We start from the raw sequence: 24,369 nt of genomic DNA on the forward strand, positions 1-24,369 counted from the left end.
TTAAAAATGAATGGTTTGGATCACCCAAACAATGTGGCCCCCACTGTATTTTAAGCTAGTGTGTAGATAACTTATCTACACATATGTGTAGGAACCGTTTTCTCTCTCTCTCTCTCTCTCTCTCTATATATATATATATATATATATATATATATTATTCTTATGTAGAGTAGCTAAAAACTATTGAAGAGTTCTCTTTAATTAATTTGACCTTTGATGGTAGTTATGGTTTCGTGAATGAATGATAATATCATTTTAAAAGCACAATGGTTCTACTACTTAACCTTCAATGAAGTAATTTCAAGAGATTCATGGCTTAATCGGAAGTCTTGAGAACCATATTACACTCGAATCTTGTTAACATCTTAACTTCATGTGTGCAAGGGTGGATGATGTAGTTTATTATAATTTTGTATAGCTTCCATATGATGGTAGAAGCTTATTTTTATATTGCCAATCACGAATGAAACAATATTCTACGAATCCATTAATACATAATTTAAACAGAGAAAAAATTCATGAAGCTAACATGAGGCAAATTCTATGGCTTAATAAAATGTTCTTAATAAGAGAAATTCCACTAAATGAGATAAACAAAAGATAAGCGTACTGATTTTGACAGGATTATGAAACAACACTACTCGTAAGAATAGTCTTTTTCTTGGCCAGTAATATCAAATCCGATCTCCCATTTTTTCCTTATCATCTAAACATTTTCTTTATTTGTCATTTAGGCCTTTGTTAAGGTGGATGAGTCGTGGCTATCTTGAAGTTCCAATGGGATGACATGTGGAAGGCCTAACAGACAGACGCCGTTCAAGATATAACAATGGGTCCAAGAACAGAGGAGGCTCATGGTTAGAGGAGTCAACACCAAGAATTAGCCTTTTTTCAACTCAAAATTTATCTACGAACCTGAGGCAACAACTTAATTCTTATTAATAAGAATAAAAGATACAAGAGGAGGACATAAAACCTTGCCTCTAACCTATCATAATACCAAAAAAATAATAGTAAAAGGAAACATTAATTATTACATATATATAAGGAACACATAACTGGTCACATCTATCAGCTCCTCTGGAATCCTTTGTCCTTTGTTACGCTATTGCAATTTCAAAAGACTGAATTTATGTTGGTGTTGCAAACATAATTTGCCAAGAATGATCTTGGCATGTTATTAGGAAACGAAGATTTTGATATTAGGGAACATTATTTCAATCAAGTTTCTTAGTAGTTACCGAGGTAAGATGAACCTTCACCCAGTATTAAGCCCCTATTTTGTCTCTCTTTATGGATCCCAACACCAAGATATCGCTCTCTGATCTCATTCATTTCTTTTGCAACATCTACCATCTCCAGTCGTTCTCTTGGAGATTCTGTAGAACACACAATTCCAATCCTCACTAGCGACACCAAGCACTCCTGCAATCGACGTTTCTTATCTCGGTCATTGTTGGTAGCACTGACTTCTTCATCTTCTAAAAGAAGTAATGGATCTATAATACCCATCACTTGTTCAGGAAAAGCCAACTCAACAAATTTTCGAAGGCTTAAGCCATCCTTAAACGTGTCACCCGTGGGGCTCTTTCCAGTGAATATCTCCAATAGAAGAATGCCATAACTATACACATCTCCGGCCATGGAGACATTGCCACCAGTCCCATATTCTGTAATTTTACACATATCTTATGCTTTTTTATGACAAAGGAAGCAAGAAGCTAACTAGAAACTAAAAGAAAATAGTAGACCTGATTATGAGAAAAAAAGATAATTTTTTTTTTCAAAGCAATGAGATACAATAGAATGGCCTCTTCACATTAGAACCCTTAGTATCAAAGGAGTTAAAAGAAATACATGGCTTAACCAATCACAAACTATAGGCTAAAGGGGACTATTGACTTACCTCAATGAAAGAAATGGTAATATTTATTTCCAATCAATGAGTAGATGGCCAAAGTTAAATGTCGTTCGAGTACAATTTACTACATGTAAAACTCAATTCAAGAAAAATATTCTAATCATAGCATTATTATAGAAAGAGGATTGCTATCAAAACAAAAATCCATTTTGAAAAATGCAATAGATCCTACCTACATCGTGACACTTGTACACACAAGACAATAAATAAGCTAGCTTCTTGTAGTGAAGAGTGCTTGAATCCCCACGAATGCAAAAAATACTGTGAAAATGAACAAATCGTAGGTCATTATCACTCACGTCTTTATTTTGTGAAAGGAATTCCATTATAGAAGTGTTTTCCTTATAGAAATTTCAAGCGTTTAACTTGTTATTGCCAAGAATTTCTTCCAGTGAGCATTTTGTACGAAATCTATCCTAGCATGCATTGAGAAAGTGTTTCTAATGTAAAGCGAGCAAGAAAGATATGTGTAGTGTAAGTAAAAACAATGAGAAAGTGGATAAGCCCTCTCATATTTCTTTACGGAAATTACAGATAGACCTCCTGTGGTTTGGCCATTTTCCGCTGTAAACCCTGTGGTTTGGAAGTTACCAAAGACACCCCCTCAACTTTCTAATATTTTTAAGTAGACCCCCTCCATTGACGGTCAGTTAGTTTAACCTGACGGAATGACTAAAACTAACCATGGTTAATATTTTGAGGACAAAGATACCCTTTATCACTGGTTTTAAGCCATTTACAATGGGATTAGGGTTACGCAATTTCCCATCGCCCCACCCCTGCCATGTCCGGCCACCGCCGCCGTCGCCATCTCTGGCCACCGCCGTCACCTCCACCACAGCCAATGAAACCCCACCCCATTGCTACATCAAACCCACATTTCAAGAAAAAAAAACATCGATAAAAACAAAAAGAATCCCTAAAATATTAGGGTTTATGTGCAAATCAGGATAATGATGTGAATGAAGACAAATAAAACTCCTAAATCGGGGGTTTATGTTGATAAATAAACAAGGGTTTGAATCAAACCCTAATTTTCAGTTTTAAAGTATGAAAACCCTAATTTTAGTTGGGGAAGACGAGGGCATAACAGTCATTCCCCCCTTCCGTCCACTATGTCACGTTAAAAAAACCCACGGAAAGTTGAGGGGGTGTCATTGGTAACTTCCAAAGCACAGGGTTTAAAGTGGAAATGGCCAAACCACAGGGGGTGTATATGTAATTTTCCCTATTTCTTATATGGATGGCCCACAACCCAAGAGCCCTATACTCATAGGAAAAATTATCATAAACAAAAGAATAGTAATTTATGAATATCTATAAAAATCACCAATCGATTGTCTAAACATAATTTAAAGAATTATTTTATCCATTTTACCTTCTATGTACCTAAGCAACATCAAAAACCCAAAATATAGAAACAAATAAAGATTGAACAATAGATAAGCATTTGGAAATGTTACCGTTGTTTTTGTAATGTTGTCAACTCCCATTTACATTTGAACCTTCGTGGTGAATGGGTCCATTATACATTTGAACATTTACATCCATTGTAATCCATGTATATTATTTTCTCATCGTGGAAGATCATGTTATGGAAGATCATGTTCTCGCCCGTGGATGTAGACATCTTGGCGGAACCACGTAACATCTCGAGGTTCATCTTGTGCCTTGTTTTCGTATTTTACTTTTTCGTTTATTTGTGCAGGATTGGATTGGATTTGCCCGGCGGATTTTCGGATTTTCTCAATAGTAAAAGCATATATTCTTTTCATGAATCATTTTTGCGCATAGCCTGTCTCACTCTCATGTATATAGATACATAAATACATGATTAGAAAATAGTATTTACAAAAAATAAATGGGCCTGGAGTTCCACTGGAACCTTGGCATATCCATTGAATCCACATGGAATTATTTAATTTTCATGTGCATTTTGATCAAAAAATATCTGGTGGCAGCAGACACAATATTAGGGCCTACTATTCTAGACCAGATCCTAGTGGAAGACAACTCCCTTGATGCTATTTGTCAGCTCAAGGGTACTAGTACGCAAGCTTGGCGGTTTACGCATTGGAAGGATGAGATTAAGGACCGTATTACTGGATCATCGATTTCATTTCACCATTTTAGAAGATCACAACACTAACTAAATTGATATTTATGGAGGAAATAATGTGCCTGGTGAACTGAGATTCACGCACAATCCACTATATTAGCAGAAAATCAGCATTAGATCCCAAGACTAACTAGATTGATATTTATGGAGGAATAACGTGTCTGATGAACTTAGACTAGCTGACAATTAGGTCCCCATAAAATCCCAGTTTCACTATACGAGCGTGATGTTTATGGAGGAAAATAAATGCTTGCAAATAAAAAAAAATAATAGATATCCGTACCTTGTCGAATCACAAAAATATAAACTCACCAAATAAACAAGACATTGAAGAAATTGAGAGCTGAAGCCGATGCTGAAATTCCGAGAAGTCGCCGGAAACATATTCCAAAACTCGCCGCAGCAACAAAAAGTAGAGCTGCAAAAACCAGCACGGAAATATCAAAATCAGAATAGAACATGAGTTCTTTGAAGGTGGAGCTTTGAGAGAGAGAGAGAGAGAGAGAGAGAGAGAGAGGAACCTGAAATTGCAAGCATAGAAAGAAGAGAAGAGGAAGGGAAGAAGAAGGGAACCATGGCAAGAGAGAATTGGGAGAGGCAGACGAAAATAAAAGAGATGAGAGAGGTGATACGTGATTACGTGCCTAGATGGGCCTCACGTAGGCTGGAATAAATTAATTAGATATTTTAGTGAATAATATCAGATATATTTAGTAGTTATTTTATATTAGGATTCCTACTTAGATTAGGATATCTTTATTTGGCTATTTCTATTGTTATCATAAGTTCTTTCTAGATCTTTCTATGTTTATTTGTAAGTGCTTTATATAAGCACATGCTACTGAAAGGAAGAATAAATCTTATTAGAAATTGTGTCTTTTTGCACAACGGAGGATTGATCCTTCCCTCGAAGTGGATCAAGAGGCCGATCTTCCCACTAAGAAGATCAATAATGTTACGAACCAAATTGGGTTCGTAACAATTGGTATCAGAGTGGTCGATCCTTCGTCATGGCTGCGTCTTTGGAGCTTTGGAAATCCATAGGTGAAGATCTGCAGGAGATTAAAGCACTGGTTTCGAAGATGATGGAAGGACAACAACAATTAGTAGAAGGCTTTAAAAAATCAACGTAATGATTGAGAAGCCCTGAACAATGAAAAAGAGACAGCGAAATAGGAAAAGAAGGGAAAAGAAGAAAGGAGAAAGAAATCAAATAGAAAAAAAGAAAAATGCAAAAAAGAAGCGTTGTCAATCTCGACAAAGTCGTCAGCCAAAAATTCATCATTCGTCTCAGCCAGCATGCCATCAGGAAGATCCTCATCCGCGACCATTCGTGTGTCAAAATCCCAATTGTTCCAAACAAGCACGACGATGGAGCTTTAATGAAAAACACGATCAGATCGATCTGAAAATGGAGTTGTCTCAACCATTGATGATGACATACCGCAAGATGAAGAAAAGAAGGAAAGAGGGGAGTCAGAAGAAGGCTTTAGGGAAATGCTCAAGATCAGATTTTTCACTAGTTGGGCCGCAATCTCCAACCTTGAGGACAAGATTGATTCCAAGAGGGGTGGAATGATACATGATTACGTGCCTAGATGGGTCCCACGTAGGCTGGAATAAATTAATTAGATATTTTAGTGAATAATATCATATATATTTAGTAGTTATTTTAGATTATGATTCCTACTTAGATTAGGATATCTTTATTTGGCTATTTCTATTATTATCACTATGTTTATCATTTTCTATGTTTATTTGTAAGTACTTTATATAAACACATACTACTGTTGATGAAAGGAAGAAGAAATCTTATTAGAAATTGTGCCTTTTTGCACAAAGGAGGATTGATCCTTCCCTCGAAGTGGATCAAGAGGCCGATCTTCCCTCTAAGAAGACCAATCACGTTACGAACCAAATCGGGTTCGTAACAAGAGGGAAAGAGGAATAGAGGAGGAGATTTCAAATGCCTCATAAACCCTAACCCTAGCATTTCGAACATCGAAACTCAGATATATGGAAAAAAGTGGGAAGTAGGGCCAAGTCCTTCCTCGGGTTGAACCGTTGGAAGCGAGATACAAGAATTGGAGCCTAAAAAAAGCGAAGGGCGATGATATTTTCGTCCCACTGCAGTACACATTCTCCCACTGTTAAGGCATGTCAATAAATTGAGGAATGATTGATGCAAGGGAGCTCTTTATGCAAGGGCTAAAGAAGGGCCCTTGGATAGATCCACATCATTAAGTGTAACTGAATTCAGTTTCTCAACCGACTTTAAAAACGATGTGGATCTATTCAAGGGCACTTCTCCGACCCTTGCATAAAGAGGGCTCTTGCATCTATCATTCTAGAAATTCTCTCTCAAATCTATATTCATCTTTGTACTACCAGAGTGAATTGAATAGCCTGAGCTATGAGTTTCTCCCAAAATTTCACCTTTTAGATTTGCATTGTCGGGTACACACAATCAACTCCCAAACCTTAGAAATCTATCCTCATGAATTCTAATGTCTAGTTGCTTCCACGGTCAACACCAACTCTAATTTTCTATAACTGTTGATTTGCACTCTGGGCTGCCTTCATACTCTCTATCAAGGTAGGTTGAACCCTTAGGTTCGCTATCTGAGCTACTAATACATGTTTTACCACCAAGACGTCCAGTTTTCTTAATCTTCCATATTAGGCTTTTTGTATGTGACTAGTAAAAAGGCACATGCACCGCACATGCGACGTCTTGATGAACTATATGCATAAACGGATAGCAATTTAGGAAATCAAAAAGTCCTAAAATCCTAATTTCTTTATAACAAAGAGGGCCTAAATCAGACCAAGACCCTATATTAAAATTTTAAAATACCTAAAAATCCTATCTTTCTCTCAAAAAAGGTGAGCAGAGAAAAAGCCCAAAAAGATAAAAGATGAAACGTTTAGAATACCAAAAAGGACGTTGGAATGGGGAACGACCAATATAAGAAGGAAATCAATCGGCGAAAATCAAGGAAAAACTTATATTCGATGCCAATCAGAGAGAGAGAGAGAGAGAGAGAGAGAGAGAGTAGATAATGAATATTTAGTAATAAATGAGAGATTTACGTTTTTCTTAGAATAGCAATAAATATTTGGTAATTTGTTGGTCCTCATCATTCACTTTTTCATTATTTTACTATTTTCTTCAGAGGGAACCCCGCCCGGTATTTGATGCATCTCACACCCATTTGCGTTTGGCACACTGCACGAGGTTTCGTTGGGCTCATCTGAATGTGTATTTGAACCGACAGAAGTTTGGGTTCGTTTGGATCCTGGCCGTCGGAAATAACTGCAGACAGAAGGATGCTTGACACGTCATAAATAAACTTTTCCGAACGGTGGCCCCTTTGTTGACAGCTGGTTTGGTTTGGATTCGAAATTTTCCTTTGAACCCAGAGTCCTTTGGGTTCGTTCAAATCTTGGCCGTCGCCAATATGCACAGACGGTCGGATCCACGACACGTGGACATCTACATGGAACGGTGGTGTCCTGTTCTAATACCGCCATATCTTTACTTCATTTCTACTGTTTGTTCAACCGTGCCTTCAATTTCCGATTTCGTTATGACCCTAAATACAGAGACAATGTCTCAACTCTTACATAGTGATGAACAAATCATTTTGGTGAGGTCTCCAGAGCCTTTACGCCGGCCTACCTACTATTCATGCCGGCATACCTAATATTAACGTTCACGTACCCATTATTTATGCCGGCGTATCTAAATTAATGCCGGCGCAATACAAGAAACGCCGGCATACCATATATATTACGGTGGCGTACCCAATCTTAACGCTGGCTTACTATTTAGTTCAGCGGTGTAAGTGAAATTTACCCAGTTAATCACTTTCTTCTGATTTCTATCTACCTTTATCCAGGTATCGAATCTGGTTTAGTTTTTTTACCTAATAAATTATCCAGAGAATCAATTTGGTACGTAGTGGAGTTTACCCAGAAAAACTTGTTGTGAGAGAGATACTTGATCTGTGATGTAACCAGAACTTAATATCAAATAGGTTGGGCCTTGACCACATGAACAGAACAAAGAAGAATGGTATTGATTAATCAATTATCTATACACGTGTTTGAACAATCAGTCAAGCAAAAGTGGGGCCACATGTGCCATGTGTAGGCCAACCCAAAGAAAGAGGGGCCACACGTACAGGGAGGTTTGAACTCAGGACCGCCGGTTCTGTTACCATGTGAAACTATCAGAACTCCAAAAGCTTAAGCTGTTGGAGACGGTGTTATTTAATCTCTTTTATACTTTAGCAATGTCCTACCTTCAATAAAAGCCCCGAATCCAATGAAATTCCAATCTTACCGGGTCACCAGTCTTTATGGTGCTCAGGAAGGCAGGCTTTCAGTGTGTATATTATGTGGACTTGCTTTCCTTAAGCTACATCGTTTGTTTTTATGAATCATGATTCACGTTTTTAGATTCTTATGTATGTATCCGTGCATCACATTCCTATTGTTATCAAATCCACCATGGGGGTGAAGTGACGGGACTAACTGAAATAGGAACATACTCATGAATTTTCTAACATGAATTATATTTTGGTTGTAATTTTCATGGAATGATTGAACATCAATTGAGTGCCCATACACAACAAGTACACGTTAAGGAAGCTTGCTAATGGACTTGAATTCTTCTTGTCAATCGAAACTTTTGACTCAAAGTTTTGAGCTGTCTTAAGTTGTGGCTCTATAATTGTTGCCGGCTTCTTCTCCTTTCAAAAGGCTATATTTGTTCTTTATCACGCATGAAAATAACATAGGAGGAACATGAAACTTGCTACAAGATTCTTCTAGTTTCCAAATTCCTATTGATAATCAAATCTTTTTTGCAAATCAATGGCTGCACATCATAGAATGCGTTAGGCTTGTGAGTGTGATATGGTTGGTTTAGACTTAGTTATGTAGTTCAAAATAATTTTATTGTACTCTTACAATAAAGTTACACCATTGAAGGGGGTAGCTTGTATTATAACTATGATGAATGACATAGGTTACAGGTTGTTCCCACTGTCTGATTTTTTTAAAAAAAAAAAATTGATACCATGTGAAACAACCAATTACTCCAAAATCATAGGCAGTTTAGAGATGGTGTTATTTAATCATTTATACTTCAAAATTCTGGCCCATCTTTTTTGGGTTTGGCCTACACATGGATTTTTAATATCAAGGAGTCGTTGGATTTTGAGCCTGGGACTGCTGTGAGGCAATAGCTCTGATACCATGTGAAAAACCAATTACTCCAAAAGCTTACGCTGTTAGAGATGGTATTATTTAATCATTTATACTTTAACAATTTTAGTAAAAAGTGGTTTATAGAAGTCAAAATTGTCGTTATATGTTTATTTTAAAAAATATTTTTACTTTTACTGATGGTCATAACCCTCGGTGGAGATAAATAATTAAATAAGTAGTTATGACCTCCACTAATAATAATTTTAGCGGCGGTCATAATCACCAGTAAAAGGCAAATTTTTATCGCTAATAATAATTTTAGCGGTGGTCATTACCGCCATACAATATATCCACCGATAAAGGATTTACCGACAATACATAAAGAGGCTGATTTTTTATTGCCTATAATCTGATGTAGATGAAACTCAAATTAAGAATGTAGTTGAAAAACATTGATCAAAGCACCATTTTGAGATTGAACACATGGTGTATTTCTAATTTCCACCATACTTACAGACCTATGTTGACGGGGCATTGAAGCTATCTCCACAAATCAATGGTCCCTATAATGTGATAGAGAAGATCATTTAACTACCCAAAAAAATGAGAAGATCTGATTAAGTTTAATTGGTTGAAGATATATTTACTATTTTCAACGTTGAAATTGGTACAATATGTCACTGTTCCATTGGATTTTCCAATTATGTTTGAGACTGGAGCATTTTGGACCAATCTCTTAACCTTGAAGATAAACATACCGTGAAGAGAAATACATTTATATGGAGGGGAACTTCATTCGTCATCCTTCGAATATTACATTTTTTTCTTCTTAGGTGAGAAGAAATTTAAAAGGTATTAAAGAAATAGAACTTTTGTTAAATAATTTTTAGTTTAATCTTAGAATACCGTGAGAATTTTTGTTTTTAGTCATATTTGAATTTGTCTTTCAATTCCTAGGGGGCGAATTACAAAAAGAGGGGTTCTTTGAAATGCAATTTCTCCAACAAAAAAATTGCAATTGTAACTTCAATCATTGGGAACAATATGCTCTGTGTGCATGTGGGGGATCCCCGAACTGTAATTACAATCAATTCCTTTCCATGAGCTTATTGAAAGATAAAATCCATTGCTCGCAGAGGAGTAATCTTGGAAATTGGGACACTTTTATGCTTAATTTTACTTACCACCCTGTATTAGCTAAGTTAAGATGGAAAGCACCTTCTATGTCATTTGTTAAGGTGGATGAGGGTTGGCTATCTTGGAGGTCCAAGGACGGATGACATGCAGGAGGCCTAACACACAGAGGAAGCTAGAGATATAACAATGGGTTCATGAACAGAGGAGCCTCGCATCTAGAGGAGTCGACACCAAGAATGAGCCTTTTTTTTTAGCCTGAAATTTATCTAGGAACAAGGGCAACACCTTAAACTTTATTAATAAGAATAAAAGATACAAGAGGAGGTCATAAATCGTTGCCTCTAACCGATCATAATACAAGAAAAGTAATGGTAAAACTACGTATATAAGGGATACATAGATGGTCGCATCTATCAGCTCCTCTGGAATTGTTTGGTAGGTTGTCTCAAGCCCAAAAGACCGAATTTATGATGGTGTCACAAACATAATTTGCCAAGAATGAACTTGGCATGTTATTAGGAAACAAAGATATAGATATTAGAAAAAAACACTTTCATCAAGTTTCTTAGTAGTTACTGAGGTGAGATGAACCTTCACCCAATCGTAAGGCCCTATTTTGTCTCTCGCTGTGGATCCCAACACCAAGATATCGTTGTCTGATCACATTCATTTCCTTTGCAACATCTCCGACCTCCATTCGTTCTCTTGGCGTTCTGGAGAACATACAATTCCAATCCTCACTAGTGACACCAAGCACTCCTGCAATCGACGTTTCTTATCTCTGTCATTCCCAATATTATTGGTAGCATTGACTTCTTCATCTTCTAAAAGAAGTAATGGATCTATAATATCCATCACTTGTTCAGGGAAAACCAACTCGACAAATTTTCGAAGGGTTAGGCCATCCTTAAACATGTCACTCGTGGGCCTCTTTGGAAACCAGCAAAATTGTGTGTTATATGCAAATAAGATTGCTTAAAGTTATCTTATTTGTAAATACGAAATTAAGTTCACTTTGGAAGCCAGAACTAAGGAAGATATAATACTCTTTATAATCATTTGCATACATGATTATTTGCAAATGGTTTTTGGTGGTAACGAAAGAGGCCCTTACGCATTCTCGTGCTACATAAGCGATTTTAAATTGCAAATATTCCGTAAAGCTCACCAAATAAGAAAAAAAAATGAAGAAAGGAAATGAAAGTTTTACCTGGAGCAATGTACCCAATAGTTCCCTTCAACCGGATCTTGCTGCTTCGATCTTCAGAGTTGCCAATAATTCTTGGAAGGAACCTGGCTAACCCAAAATCTCCCAAGTGAGCATTCATGTCTTCATCAAGAAGAATGTTACTTGGCTTTATATCACAGTGAGTGATTGGTATATCGCAATGGTGGTGAAGATATTCCACTGCTGAAGCTATGTCAATTGTAATGTTTAGCCTCTTAGAGAAATTTAGACTTCTCAATTGATGGTTCCCATCTACTTTTGGGGGCAGCCACTTTTCTAGACTACCATTTGGCATGAACTCAAACACGAGAGCTTTGAAATCATTACCTTCAAAATCAATACTCGAGCAAGAAGTTAAGATCTTAATAAGATTTCGATGGCGAATGTTTCTCAGTGCTTCGCATTCATCCAAGAAACTCTTTGAAGCTCTACGTAATTGAAGGTTGAGCACCTTCACAGCAACAACATTTTCATCTCGCCCAAGAATTCCCTTATACACTGATCCGTAACTTCCCACGCCTATCAAATTGGCCAAAGAGAACCCATCTGTTGCTTTAAAGAGATCTAAGTAAGAAACCTGTAAATATTGACCCTCCTTTGAAGAAGTGGAAGAGGGTTTCCTCCTTGACTTTCTTGTCCAGCAGAGAGCAGCAATGACACATAGTAAGCAAACCAAACATAAAACCGAACTTATGATTGGGATGATTACTCTGGAAACAAAAGATTTGCGTCGTTTCTCATTAGCCAGGGCGGGGCATGCAGGCAACTTCATTTCTGGCATGCCCCCACAAAGATTGTGGTTTCCGATGACTGAAATAGCACTTGCATTTCTAAAGATCCCTTGTTTTGGTACTTCACCCTCGAGGCTATTAAAAGACAGGTTTATATATTGCAAAAATTGAAACCCCTCAAGATACTTTGGAATATTTCCAGAGAAATTATTGGATGAAAGATCAAGCACTTCAATCGCAGTTGAAGTATTCAAAAAAGGATGAATGGTTCCTTGAAAGGAGTTACCCTCCAAAATAAGACGTATTAAGCTCTTACAATTCGCAAGAGTACTTGGGATCTCGCCTGACAGTTTGTTCCAAGAAATATCCAATTCCCCTAGATTATTCAAGCTACCCACTTCCAATGGGAGGGAGCCAGTCAAAAAATTTTGAGACAAGTTGAGGCCACTTGACAGAGAGGAAATGTTGATAACTTGTCTTGGTTCCATAGATAGATAAAAACAGTAAGTTGAAGAGATTCCCAATCTGACTAGGGATGCTGCCAAAAATTTGGTTCGGGCCTAATGTTATCCAACGCATGTCAGTCGAGAGATTGACTATGGAACTAGGAATGATGCCCCCAAAATTGTTATTGTGTACGATCAAAGTATTTAGATGACTGCAGTTGGTCAAAGAAGAGATAAAACCCAGGTCATCATATTTGCCAGTTCCAAGATGATTACCCCACAAGGAGAGCTTGACCAGATTCTTTAGGCTTCCAAGATTTTCAGACACCGGTCCGTGGAAGTAGTTCTGTGCTAATTCAAGCTTTTCAAGCCTTGAAGCATTAGATATTGACATTGGAAAACGTCCTGTAAATTGGTTGGCTGCTAAAAGTAGACCAATGAGATTAGGAAGAGAAAGCCCTATGTCGGGTGGAATGCTCCCGTAGAGTTGGTTTTCCGCCACGGCAATTATCACGATAGACGAGTGATTATAAAGAGAGGGAGGAACAGTACCGGATAGTTCATTTACAGAAACTTGAAAGGATTTTAGGCTCTCAATTCGGGCAATTTCATCCGGGATGCTTCCTTTCAAATGATTTTGAACTAGATAAAAATTGATTAGGGATGAAAGGTTTCCCAGTGAAGGTGGAATGGTTCCTGTCAGATCATTAGCACCTAGATTCAGCCGGAGGAGCTTCGATAGAGTGCTAAGCTCAACAGGAATTTTCCCCGTCAGTTTGTTGTACTCTAAATCGATGAGTTGGAGGTGAGTACAGCTGGTGAGATTGGCTACAATTTCCCCTTCAAAGAAATTGTTGCTCAAATTAAGATATCGCAGTCTGAATAGACGGCCAATTTCTTGGGGTATTTGGCCCTTCAAGTTGTTTTCTTGGAGGTTGATTTCCTTAAGGAAGGTGAGGTTGGATATGGCTGGAGATATGGAACCACCCAATTTGTTCCCACTAAGGTCCAATACAGTGACCCTTTGATGCCGGCGACCACATGTGACTCCTTCCCACTGGCAGAAATGAAGAGTATGGTTCCAGGAGGTCAAGGCTCCAAGAGGATCGCGGCTTATCCCATCCTTGAAGGTGAGTAAAGCTATCCGATCAGTCTCGTTTCCAAGTAAGGAGGCAGATTCCAATGGTAATACGTTAATGAAAAAGAATAGATACGCAGAGAGGATAAACAAACAAAACACAGAGAGACTCGTACCTGGTAGTTCCATTTGGGTTGGAGGTGTTCTTGTCGCAATTTCATTTCATCTCACTCAACCTTGTAATGATATGTATAAGAAATGTATGCCATCCTTCTCACTAACGAAGAACCATTAGTCTATATTTTTTTCTTGACTTGAGATGACCGACTCAAATTCAAAGTCAAGAAAGAAATGAGAAAAACATGAGTCTAGATTTGTTCCCCTTGTGGGGCCGACTAAGTCAAGTCAAGTCATAAAGAAAGAGATAAGAAAAACAGGAGTCTCCATTTCATAAAGAAAGAAATGAGAAAAACATGAATCTAGATTTGTGGGACCGAATAACTCAAGTCAGGTCGTAAAGAAAGAGATGTGAAAAACGAGAGTCTACATTTATTCCCATTGTGGGACCACAAAAGAGTACGATTAACTCAAAAGTCGTAAAGAAAGAAATGGGAAAAACATGAGTCTACATTTCTCCCACTCGTGGGACCGCGAAAGTCATATCAATTATATGACTCGGTTGACTTGGGTTGGGTTCGGGTTCAACTCGGGTTGAGTTGGATCGGGTTGACTCGGGTCCAATTTGGGTTGACTCGGGTTGGTCACGCGTAGTATTTCAGGTCCAAGTTAGACTCATTTAGTACTTAGGTTGAAATCAGGTTGGACTCAGGTTGCAATTCGGATTGGATTCGGGTGTTGCAATTCGGGTCTGAGTTGGACTCCTGTTGTGGTTTGAGTCTGGGTTAGGCGAGTCCACTATGCCGAATGGGCCCTATTAGGTTAGAGAGGCTAACTAGATTAGGCAAGTTAGAGTCTGCCAACTGAGTTGGGTTGGGTTAGATCAGGTGAGTTAGTAAAGGAGTTGGACCTTATGGGTGAGCCAAGTGGGCTCGGGCTGGACCGAGTTGGCTTGGGTTGGGTTGGAGTTGATCTCAGGTTAGGGTGGTGTTGTGTGACGTTGGGTTTGGGTCCACCTCAGGTTGGGTGTGGGGTGGATGGGATTGGACATGGTGTACAGCTTGGCTTGGGATTGAGATCAGGTTGTGGGTTAGGGGAGGTCGGGTTGGGGTTGACATCAGGTTGCGGGTTAGGGGAGGTCGGGTTGGGGTTGACATCAGGTTGCAGGTTAGGGGAGGTTGGGTTGCGGCTAGGGGTTGGGTTGCGGCTCAGATGAGGTTGGGTTCGAGTTCGACTCGGGTTAAGGTGCAGCTGGTCCGAGTTGGACTCAGGTTGGGGTTTGAAATATGCCATCTTAGGCATCTAATTTGAGCTAAGTACATATCAGGTGCATACCCTATTAGGCACGGGGTGCACGTCTTAGGCACTGGGTGCCTGAGATTTAGGCACTGGACGCACGTCTCAGGCACTGAGTGCCTATGATTTCGGCACTGGGTCTGCATCTCAGGCACTAGGTGCCTGCGATTTAGGCGCTGACTGCCTGCGATTTAGGCATTGGGTGTGCGCCTCAGGCACTGGATGAGCGGCCTAGGGGTGTGGCTTGGGGTGCGGGTTAGGGTCAAGGCTGAGTTGGCTGTGGGTTTGGGGTGCGGGTTGGGCGAGGGGTGGGGGTGTAAATTGGGGTGGGTTTTGGGTAGGGCTTAGATTAGAGTGGGGCAGAGTTGGGGCTTGGGTTATGGCTAGGGGTTAGTGTAAGGATTGGGTGAGGTTGGGTTAATGTAAGGGTCGGGTGAGGTTCGATTAGGAGTGGTGTCAGGATGTGGGGTTCAAGTAGGGGGCACAAGTTTGGGTTGGGTGTAGGTGGAGTTGACCCGGGACTGAACCGGTTTGGGTTGGATTAAACCAATTCGGGTTGGGTTGGCTCGGGTTGCGGTTCGGGTCCGAGTTGGACTCAAGTCGCGGTTTGGGTCCGAGTTGGACTTGGGTTATGGTTCGGATACGAGTTGGACTCGAGTCGCGGTTCGGGTCCAAGTTGGACTCAAGTTATGGTTTGGATACGAGTTGGACTCGAGTCGCTGTTCGGGTCCGAGTTGGACTCAGGTTATGGTTCGGATATGAGTTGGACTCGAGTCGCTGTTCGGGTCGGAGTTGGACTCGTGTTGGACCGGATTTGGTCCTTGGGTCCTTTGGGTCGTGTGGGCCCAAGGGATAGAGGTAGCAAGGCTGAACGGGTTCTAAGGTTAGCTGCATGAAAGTGAGCCTTAGGGGGCGGCCACATGGACTGGGGGATGTGGATGGGTCTTCCTTAGGCCAGGTGGGCCATAGGATCGGATACATCTTTTTTTATCTTCTCCATGCGAAGTTACTGTTATGCTTTGTGTTACTCAATCATGTTCGTTCATTTTGCTCAAAGATTTTCATAAATTAATTGGGTCATCAATGGAATGGTTCGGATTATCCTATGGCGAGGGTAGTACACTTCATTTTGAATTCTTTTAAAAAATACTTATACGTCCATTTCGTTGGATGATATAAACCGTCCAATTACCGGGTCACATTATAAATGGGTTGTGGCCTTCCTTCCATTTCCGTAGGGTGATCCATGTCATCGAATTGGTCACCCCGCAAATCATGAGTGTAGGATGATCCGAACCATCTAATCGATGGGCTTGAATGCAAATTGGTTGCGCTCCCCCTAAATCATTGATCCAAACCGTCCAAATAGTGGGCTATATCATAAATATGTTGTGCTCCCATTATCCCTTCCATGAGCTATAACGTGAATCGGTTGTCCCAATGCAAATTAATTCCATGGAATGATCCGGATTGTCCATTTGGTTGCCCCAATGCAAATTAATTCCATGGAATGATTCAGACCGTCCAAACAATGGGCCATGACCTGAATGAGCTATACCCTGCAAGTCCTTTAAGGATATTGACGGTTAGGGCATAGCAAAATGGGGGTGTCTACACATGGATCTAGGCTTGAAGCAGTCATGAGGATCAAGGAAGCCAAAGGGAAGAATAGATCCCTGAAGAAGAGGATGACTTGAAGATTGAAGATCAAATGGAAGATTCAAAGTCAAGTCATTTACGGTTAGATTGTATAAATATAATCCCTTAAAAAATCCCATTATGAGGCATTCAAGGTCACCCCATTGCGTCCAAACAACTTGATATAATGAGGTAAATCAAGTAGACAAATCTGTTCCAAAATAAACAAAAAAACCCTAACGACTAGTAAAACTAGCCATTAGAGAGCCGTTGGATTGTCCCAAACGACTAGTTTTGCACTGTTTGCCTATACAAAGGGTATTTCCCCACACCCTTCATGTGGTTGGCCGTTATAAATTTTCATGGTGTTTTTTATTCCCTCTACGCTGTTTGCTAATGTTTGCTTCTTTTTTCCTCTTACATTGTTATGAAGATGGACCTGGGGTTCTTCTCAGAATTTTTTGTGATAGATGAGGAGTTTTTTGTTGCTTTTGGAAGCTTTGTTTTTTTAATTCGGTCATCCTATCATCCTATCATCCTATCTGTTGGTATGTTGAGTGTCTTTGTATTATTGCATTGAGAACTCCAATATGTGGACTGTCCATTGTGTAGATCAACAGTGGAATTTCCAATGAATGGGTGTAATTTTCTTTGATTTCGTTAACCATTAATCCTCTCCTTTGACGTTTGCTACTCCTTTGGGGTGATTGGCTTATGATCTTGACTGAGTTGTCTACATTTGATGATACTCTTGGGTGAATTATGCCTTATTTTTCATAGTATCTTTTAATAGTATCGCCCCATGCATCGCACAGGTCCCAGTAGTTATCAATATATAGAAGCTTGGTATATACTTGAAGTCATGTTTGCCCTGTTTGGGTGCACAAACGCTCTGTACTCATTGAAATTTCAAATGCCAATTAATGCCGGTTCCATGTTTGGTTGCCAATATTGTATTCAAACTCCACTGACTCCCAGACATAATTGGAACATCATTGCTTTTTTTTTTTCTTACGTGGTGCCCTTGTGGTGCTAATGTTCTCTCTTCTCATCTTCCAACCAAATTTTTCATCAAACTGCAAAGTCCAAAGCCTTGAGCTGGGGACATTTGTTTGCCCTTTAATAGAGAATAGTATATACATATATACACTTGAAGTCATGTTTGCCCTGTTTGGGTGCACAAACGCTCTGTACTCATTGGAATTTCAAATGCCAATTAATGCCGGTTCCATGTTTGGTTGCCAATATTGTATTCAAACTCCACTGACTCCTAGACATAATTGGAACATCCTTGCTTTTTTTTTTTCTTACGTGGTGCCCTTGTGGTGCTAATGTTCTCTCTTCTCATCTTCCAACCAAATTTTTCATCAAACTGCAAAATCCAAAGCCTTGAGCTGGGGACATTTGTTTGCCCTTTAATAGAGAATAGTAAATAGAGAATAGTATATATATATATATATATATATATACTAGTAAAAAACCCATGTGAGGCACGGGCCGACAAAGAACTGTACATACCACATCATAGGTTGATCCAAACCGTCCATGTGATGAAACACAACATCAATAGGTTGTGGCATCAATAGGTTGTGGCCGTAAAATCATTTCTATAGGCCGATCCTAGCCCTCCAATCTATAGAGGTTTCCATAATATGTTGTTCCTCTTAAGGTCCACGGAATTCGTAAATATTTTTAAAGTTGTCCAGCATTCGTAATATCCTGAAAAAAATATTCAGGAAAAGTACATTTTTCATAATTGTCATATTGCTAAACCTTTTCTTTGTAGTTTGTCCCGTAATTGTCATATACACGTACCCTTTGTCCGTAATTTGTCCAAGAAAAAACGTCACTATGTAGACTTTATCCACTTGTTTGTAAATTACAAACTCATAAAGGAGTAGGGTAGGATTGAAATTGTGTGGCTTTAATGGGTGCCATTTTTACAAACCATAAATGAGGGGGTAGGATTGAAAATATGTGGGTTGAAAGGGTGCCTTTCTTAAAAAAAGTAAAAAAGTGATGTGTAATTCTCAAGTGGCCATTAAATGCTAAAAGAGAGAGCATCATTATGGGTGGAAAAACTTTTCCCAAATTGCTTTCCGGGAAAAGACGAATGACAAAAATGGAAAGTTACGTGCTTAGTGTATAGATAGATAGATAGATAGATAGATAGAAGATATGTGAGAAAACGGTTCCTACACACTTGTGTAGATAAGTTATTTACATACTAGCTTAAAATACAGTGGGAGCCCACATTATTTGGGTGATCCAAACCTTTCATTTTTAAGGCACACATAGATAGGGTGTCCACAAAAAATCAGATCCATTGGATCATCCTAACCATTCGAACTGTGAAGGCAAAAAATGGACTAATTTGTGAAGGTTTAAAGACGTCCATTTAACCTCCACAAGTCGTAGGGTTGGGATGATCCTATGGATCTGATTTTTTGTGGACACCCCATCTATGTGAGGGCCTTTAAAATGAATGGCTTGGATCATCCAAAAAATGTGGGCCCCCACTGTATTTTAGGCTAGTGTGTAGATAACTTATCTACACAAGTGTGTAGGAACCGTTTGCTCTCTCTCTCTCTCTCTCTCTCTCTCTCTCTCTCTCTCTCACACACACACACACACACACACACACACACATATATATATATATTTAGAGAGAGAGAGAGAGAGAGAGAGAGAGAGAGAGAACGGTTCCTACACAAGTGTAGATAAGTTATCTACACACTAGCTTAAAGTACAGTGGTGGCCCACATTGTTTGGGTGATCCAAACCATTCATTTGAAGGGCCCTCACATAGATAGGATGTGCCCAAAAAATCAGCGTCATAGGATCATCCTAACCCTTCGAACCGTGGAGGCAAAAAATGGACAGATTACTTACACGTCCATTTAACTCCACAAATTGTAGGGTTGGGATGATCCTATGGAGTTGATTTTTTGTAAACACCCTATCTATGTGAAGGCCAATATTCTGCAATTTTACACATATCTTATGCTTTTTTATATGACAAAGGAAGCAAGAAGCTAATTAGAAACTAAAAGAAAATCGTAGACCTGATTATGAGAAAAAAAGATAATTTTTTTTTTCAAAGCAGTGAGATACAATAGAATGGCCTCTTCACATTAGAACCCTTAGTATCAAAGGAGTTAAAAGAAATACATGGCTTAACCAATCACAAACAATAGGCTAAAGGGGACTATTGACTTATCTCAATGAAAGAAATGGTAATATTTATTTCCAATCAATGAGTAGGTGGCCAAAGTTAAATGTCGTTCGAGTATAATTTACTACATGTAAAACTCAATTCAAGAAAAATATTCTAATCATAGCATTATTATAGAAAGAGGATTGCTATCAAAACAAAAATCCATTTTGAAAAATGCAATAGATCCTATATTGTGACACTTGTACACACAAGACAACAAATAAGCTAGCTTCTTGTAGTGAAGAGTACTTGAATCCCCACGAATGCAGAAAATACTGTGAAAATGAACAAATCGTAGGTCATTATCACTCGTGTCTTTATTTTGTGAAAGGAATTCCATTGTAGAAGTGTTTTCCTTATAGAAATTTCAAGCATTTAACTTGTTATTGCCAAGAATTTCTTCGAGTGAGCATTTTGTACGAAATCTATCCTAGCATGCATTGAGAAAGTGTTTCTAATGTAAAGCGAGCAAGAAAGATATGTGTAGTCAATCATCATGTAAGTAAAAACAATGAGAAAGTGGATAAGCCCTCTCATATTTCTTAGGGGAAATTACAGATAGACCCCCTATGGTTTAGCCATTTTCCACTTTAAACCCTGTGGTTTGGAAGTTACCAAAGACACCCCCACCCCCTCAACTTTCTAATATTTTTAAGTAGACCCCCTCCATTGACGGTCAGTTAGTTTAACCTGACGGAATGACTAAAACTAACCATGGTTAATATTTTGAGGACAAAGATACCCTTTATCATTGGTTTTAAGCCATTTGCAATGGGATTAGGGTTACAAAATTTCCCATCGCCCCACCCCCGCCACGTCCGTCCACCGCCGCTGTCGCCATCTCCGGCCACCGCCGTCACCTCCACCACAGCCAATGAAACCCCACCCCATTGCTACATCAAACCCACATTTCAAGAAAAAAAAAACATTGATAAAAACAAAAAGAATCCCTAAAATATTAGGCTTTATGTGCAAATCATGATAATGATGTCAATGGAGACAAATAAAACTCCTAAATCGGGGGTTTATGTTGATAAATAAACAAGGGTTTGAATCAAACCCTAATTTTCAATTTTAAAGTATGAAAACCCTAATTTTAGTTGGGGAAGACGAGGGCATAACAGTCATTCCCCCCTTCCGTCCACCATGTCACGTTAAAAAAACCCACGGAAAGTTGAGGGGGTGTCATTGGTAACTTCCAAAGCACAGGGTTTAAAATGGAAATGGCCAAACCACAGGGGGTGTATATATAATTTTCCCTATTTCTCATATGGATGGCCCACAACCCAAGAGCCCTATACTCATAGGAAAAATTATCATAAACAAAAGAACAGTAATTTATGAATATCTATAAAAATCACCAATCGATTGTCTAAACATAATTTAAAGAATTATTTTACCCATTTTACCTTCTATGTACCTAAGCAACATAAAAAACCCAAAATATAGAAACAAATAAAGATTGAAGAATAGATAAGCATTTGGAAATGTTACCGTTGTTTTGGTAATGTTGTCAACTCCCATTTACATTTGAACCTTTGTGGTGAATGGGTCCATTATACATTTGAACATTTAAATCCATTGTAATCCATGTATATTATTTTCTCATAGTGGAAGATCATGTTCTCACCCGTGGATGTAGGCATCTTGGCCGAACCACGTAACATCTCGAGGTTCATCTTGTGCCTTGCTTTCGTATTTTACTTTTTAGTTTATTTGTGCGGGATTGGATTGGATTTGCCTGGCGGATTTTCGGATTTTCTCAACAGTAAAAGTATATATTCTTTTCATGAATCATTTTTGCGCATAGCGTGTCTCACTCTCTTGTATATAGATACATAAATACATGATTAGAAAATAGTATTTACAAAAAATAAATGGGCCTGGAATTCCACTGGAACCTTGGCATATCCATTGAATCCACATGGAATTATTTAATTTTAATGTGCATTTTGATCAAAAAACATCTGGTGGCAGTAGACACAATATTAGGGCCTACTATTCTAGACCAGATCCTAGTGGAAGACAGCTCCCTCGATGCTATTTGTCAGCTCAAGGGTACTAGTACGTAACCTTGGCGGTTTACACATTGGAAGGATGAGATTAAGGACCGTATTACTAGATCATCGATTTCATTTCACCAATTTAGAAGATCACAACACTAACTAAATTGATATTTATGGAGGAAATAATGTGCCTGGTGAACTGAGATTCACGCACAATCCACTATATTAGCAGAAAATCAGCATTAGATCCCAAGACTAACTAGATTGATATTTATGGAGGAATAACGTGTCTGATGAACTTAGACTAGCTGACAATTAGGTCCGCCATAAAATCCCAATTTCACTAAACGAGCTTGATGTTTATGGAGGAAAATAAATGCTTGCAAATAAAAAAAATTAATAGATATCCGTACCTTGTCAAATCACAGAAATATAAACTCACCAAATAAAGAAGACATTGAAGAAAAAGAAAGCTGGCGCCGATGCTGAAATTCCGAGAAGTCACTGGAAACATCTTCCAAAACCCGCCGCAGCAACAAAAAGTAGAGCAGCAAAAACCAGCACGAAAATATCAAAATCAAAATAGAACATGCGTTCTTTGAAGGTGGAGCTTTGAGAGAGAGAGAGAGAGAGAGAGAGAGAGAGAGAGAGAGAGAGAGTGAGAGAGAGAGAGAGAGAGAGGAACCTGAAATTGCAAGCATAGAAAGAAGAGAAGAGGAAGGGAAGAAGAAGGGAACCATGGCAAGGGAGAATTGGGAGAGGCAGACGAAAATAAAAGAGATGAGAGAGGTGATACGTGATTACGTGCCTAGATGGGCCTCACGTAAGCTGGAATAAATTAATTAGATATTTTGGTGAATAATATCAGATATATTTAGTAGTTATTTTAGATTAGGATTCCTACTTAGATTAGGATATCTTTATTTGGCTATTTCTATTATTATCATAAGATCTTTCTAGATCTTTCTATGTTTATCATTTTCTATGTTTATTTGCAAGTGCTTTATATAAGCACATGCTACTGTTAATGAAAGGAAGAATAAATCTTATTAGAAATTGTGTCTTTTTGCACAAAGGAGGATTGATCCTTCCCTCGAAGTGGATCAAGAGGCCGATCTTCCCTCTATGAAGATCAATAACGTTACGAACCAAATCGGGTTCGTAACAATTGGTATCAGAGCGGTCGATCCTTCATCATGGTCGTGTCTTTGGAGCTTTGGAAATCCATAGGTGAAGATCTGCAGGAGATTAAAGCATTGGTCACGAAGATGATGGAAGGACAACAACAATTAGTAGAAGGCTTTAAAAAATCAACGTAATGATCGAGAAGCCCTGCACAATGAAAAAGAGACAGCGAAATAGAAAAAGAAGGGAAAAGAAGAAAGGAGAAAGAAAGCAAACTGGAAAAAAGGAAAATGCAAAAAAGAAGCATTGTCAATCTCGACAAAGTCGTCGGCCAAAAATTCATCATTCGTCTCAGCCAGCACACCATCAGGAAGATCCTCATCCGCGACCATTCGTGCGTCGAAATTCCAATTGTTCCAAACAAGCACGACGATGGAGCTTTAATGAAAAACACGATCAGATCGATCTGAAAATGGAGTTGTCTCAACCATTGATGATGACATACCGCAAGATGAAGAAAAGAAGGAAAGGGGGGAGTCAGAAGAAGGCTTTAGGGAAACGCTCAAGATCGGATTTTTCACTAGTTGGGCCGCAATCTCCAACCTTGAGGACAAGGTTGATTCCAAGAGGGGTGGAATGATACGTGATTACGTGCCTAGATGGGTCCCACGTAGGCTGGAATAAATTAATTAGATATTTTATTGAATAATATCATATATATTTAGTAGTTATTTTAGATTAGGATTCCTACTTAGATTAGGATATCTTTATTTGGCTATTTCTATTATTATCACTATGTTTATCATTTTCTATGTTTATTTGTAAGTGCTTTATATAAGCACATACTACTGTTAATGAAAGGAAGAAGAAATCTTATTAGAAATTGTGTCTTTTAACACAAAGGAGGATTGATCCTTCCCTCGAAGTGGATCAAGAGGCCGATCTTCCCTCTAAGAAGATCAATCACGTTACGAACCAAATCGGGTTGGTAACAAGAGGGAAAGAGGAATAGAGGAGGAGATTTCAAATGCCTCATAAACCCTAACCCTAGCATTTCGAACATCCAAACTCAGATATATGGAGAAAAGTGGGA

At 38.8% G+C, this 24,369-nt stretch overlaps 1 protein-coding gene across 1 annotated transcript; it reads right to left on the reverse strand.

Annotated features, from left to right (window-relative positions):
• Positions 1-918: 918 nt before the first annotated feature.
• Positions 919-14,066, reverse strand: LOC143878891 (putative receptor-like protein kinase At3g47110). Its single transcript, XM_077381105.1, has 3 exons — positions 13,076-14,066; positions 11,605-12,750; positions 919-1,670 (listed from the first exon to the last, which is right to left on the reverse strand). The coding sequence occupies exons 1-3, from the start codon at positions 14,064-14,066 to the stop codon at positions 1,231-1,233; spliced, it is 2,577 nt and encodes an 858-aa protein (XP_077237220.1). The 3' UTR covers positions 919-1,230.
• Positions 14,067-24,369: the final 10,303 nt, after the last annotated feature.

Source organism: Tasmannia lanceolata, unplaced genomic scaffold (genome assembly GCF_043159265.1).
Source record: "Tasmannia lanceolata isolate RefF3 unplaced genomic scaffold, GAP_Taslan_0.1 ptg000006l, whole genome shotgun sequence".
NCBI lineage: Eukaryota > Viridiplantae > Streptophyta > Magnoliopsida > Canellales > Winteraceae > Tasmannia > Tasmannia lanceolata.

Coding starts and splice junctions, on each gene's coding strand:
- LOC143878891 (XM_077381105.1), bottom strand. CDS start 14,066: ATGGAACTACCAGGTACGAGTCTCTCTGTGTTTTGTTTGTTTATCCTC. Junction 12,751..13,075: donor GGTCAAGCTCTCCTTGTGGG/GTAATCATCTTG, acceptor TCCCATTGGAAG/TGGGTAGCTTGAATAATCTA. Junction 1,671..11,604: donor TATTGGGTACATTGCTCCAG/GTAAAACTTTCA, acceptor GTAAAATTACAG/AATATGGGACTGGTGGCAAT.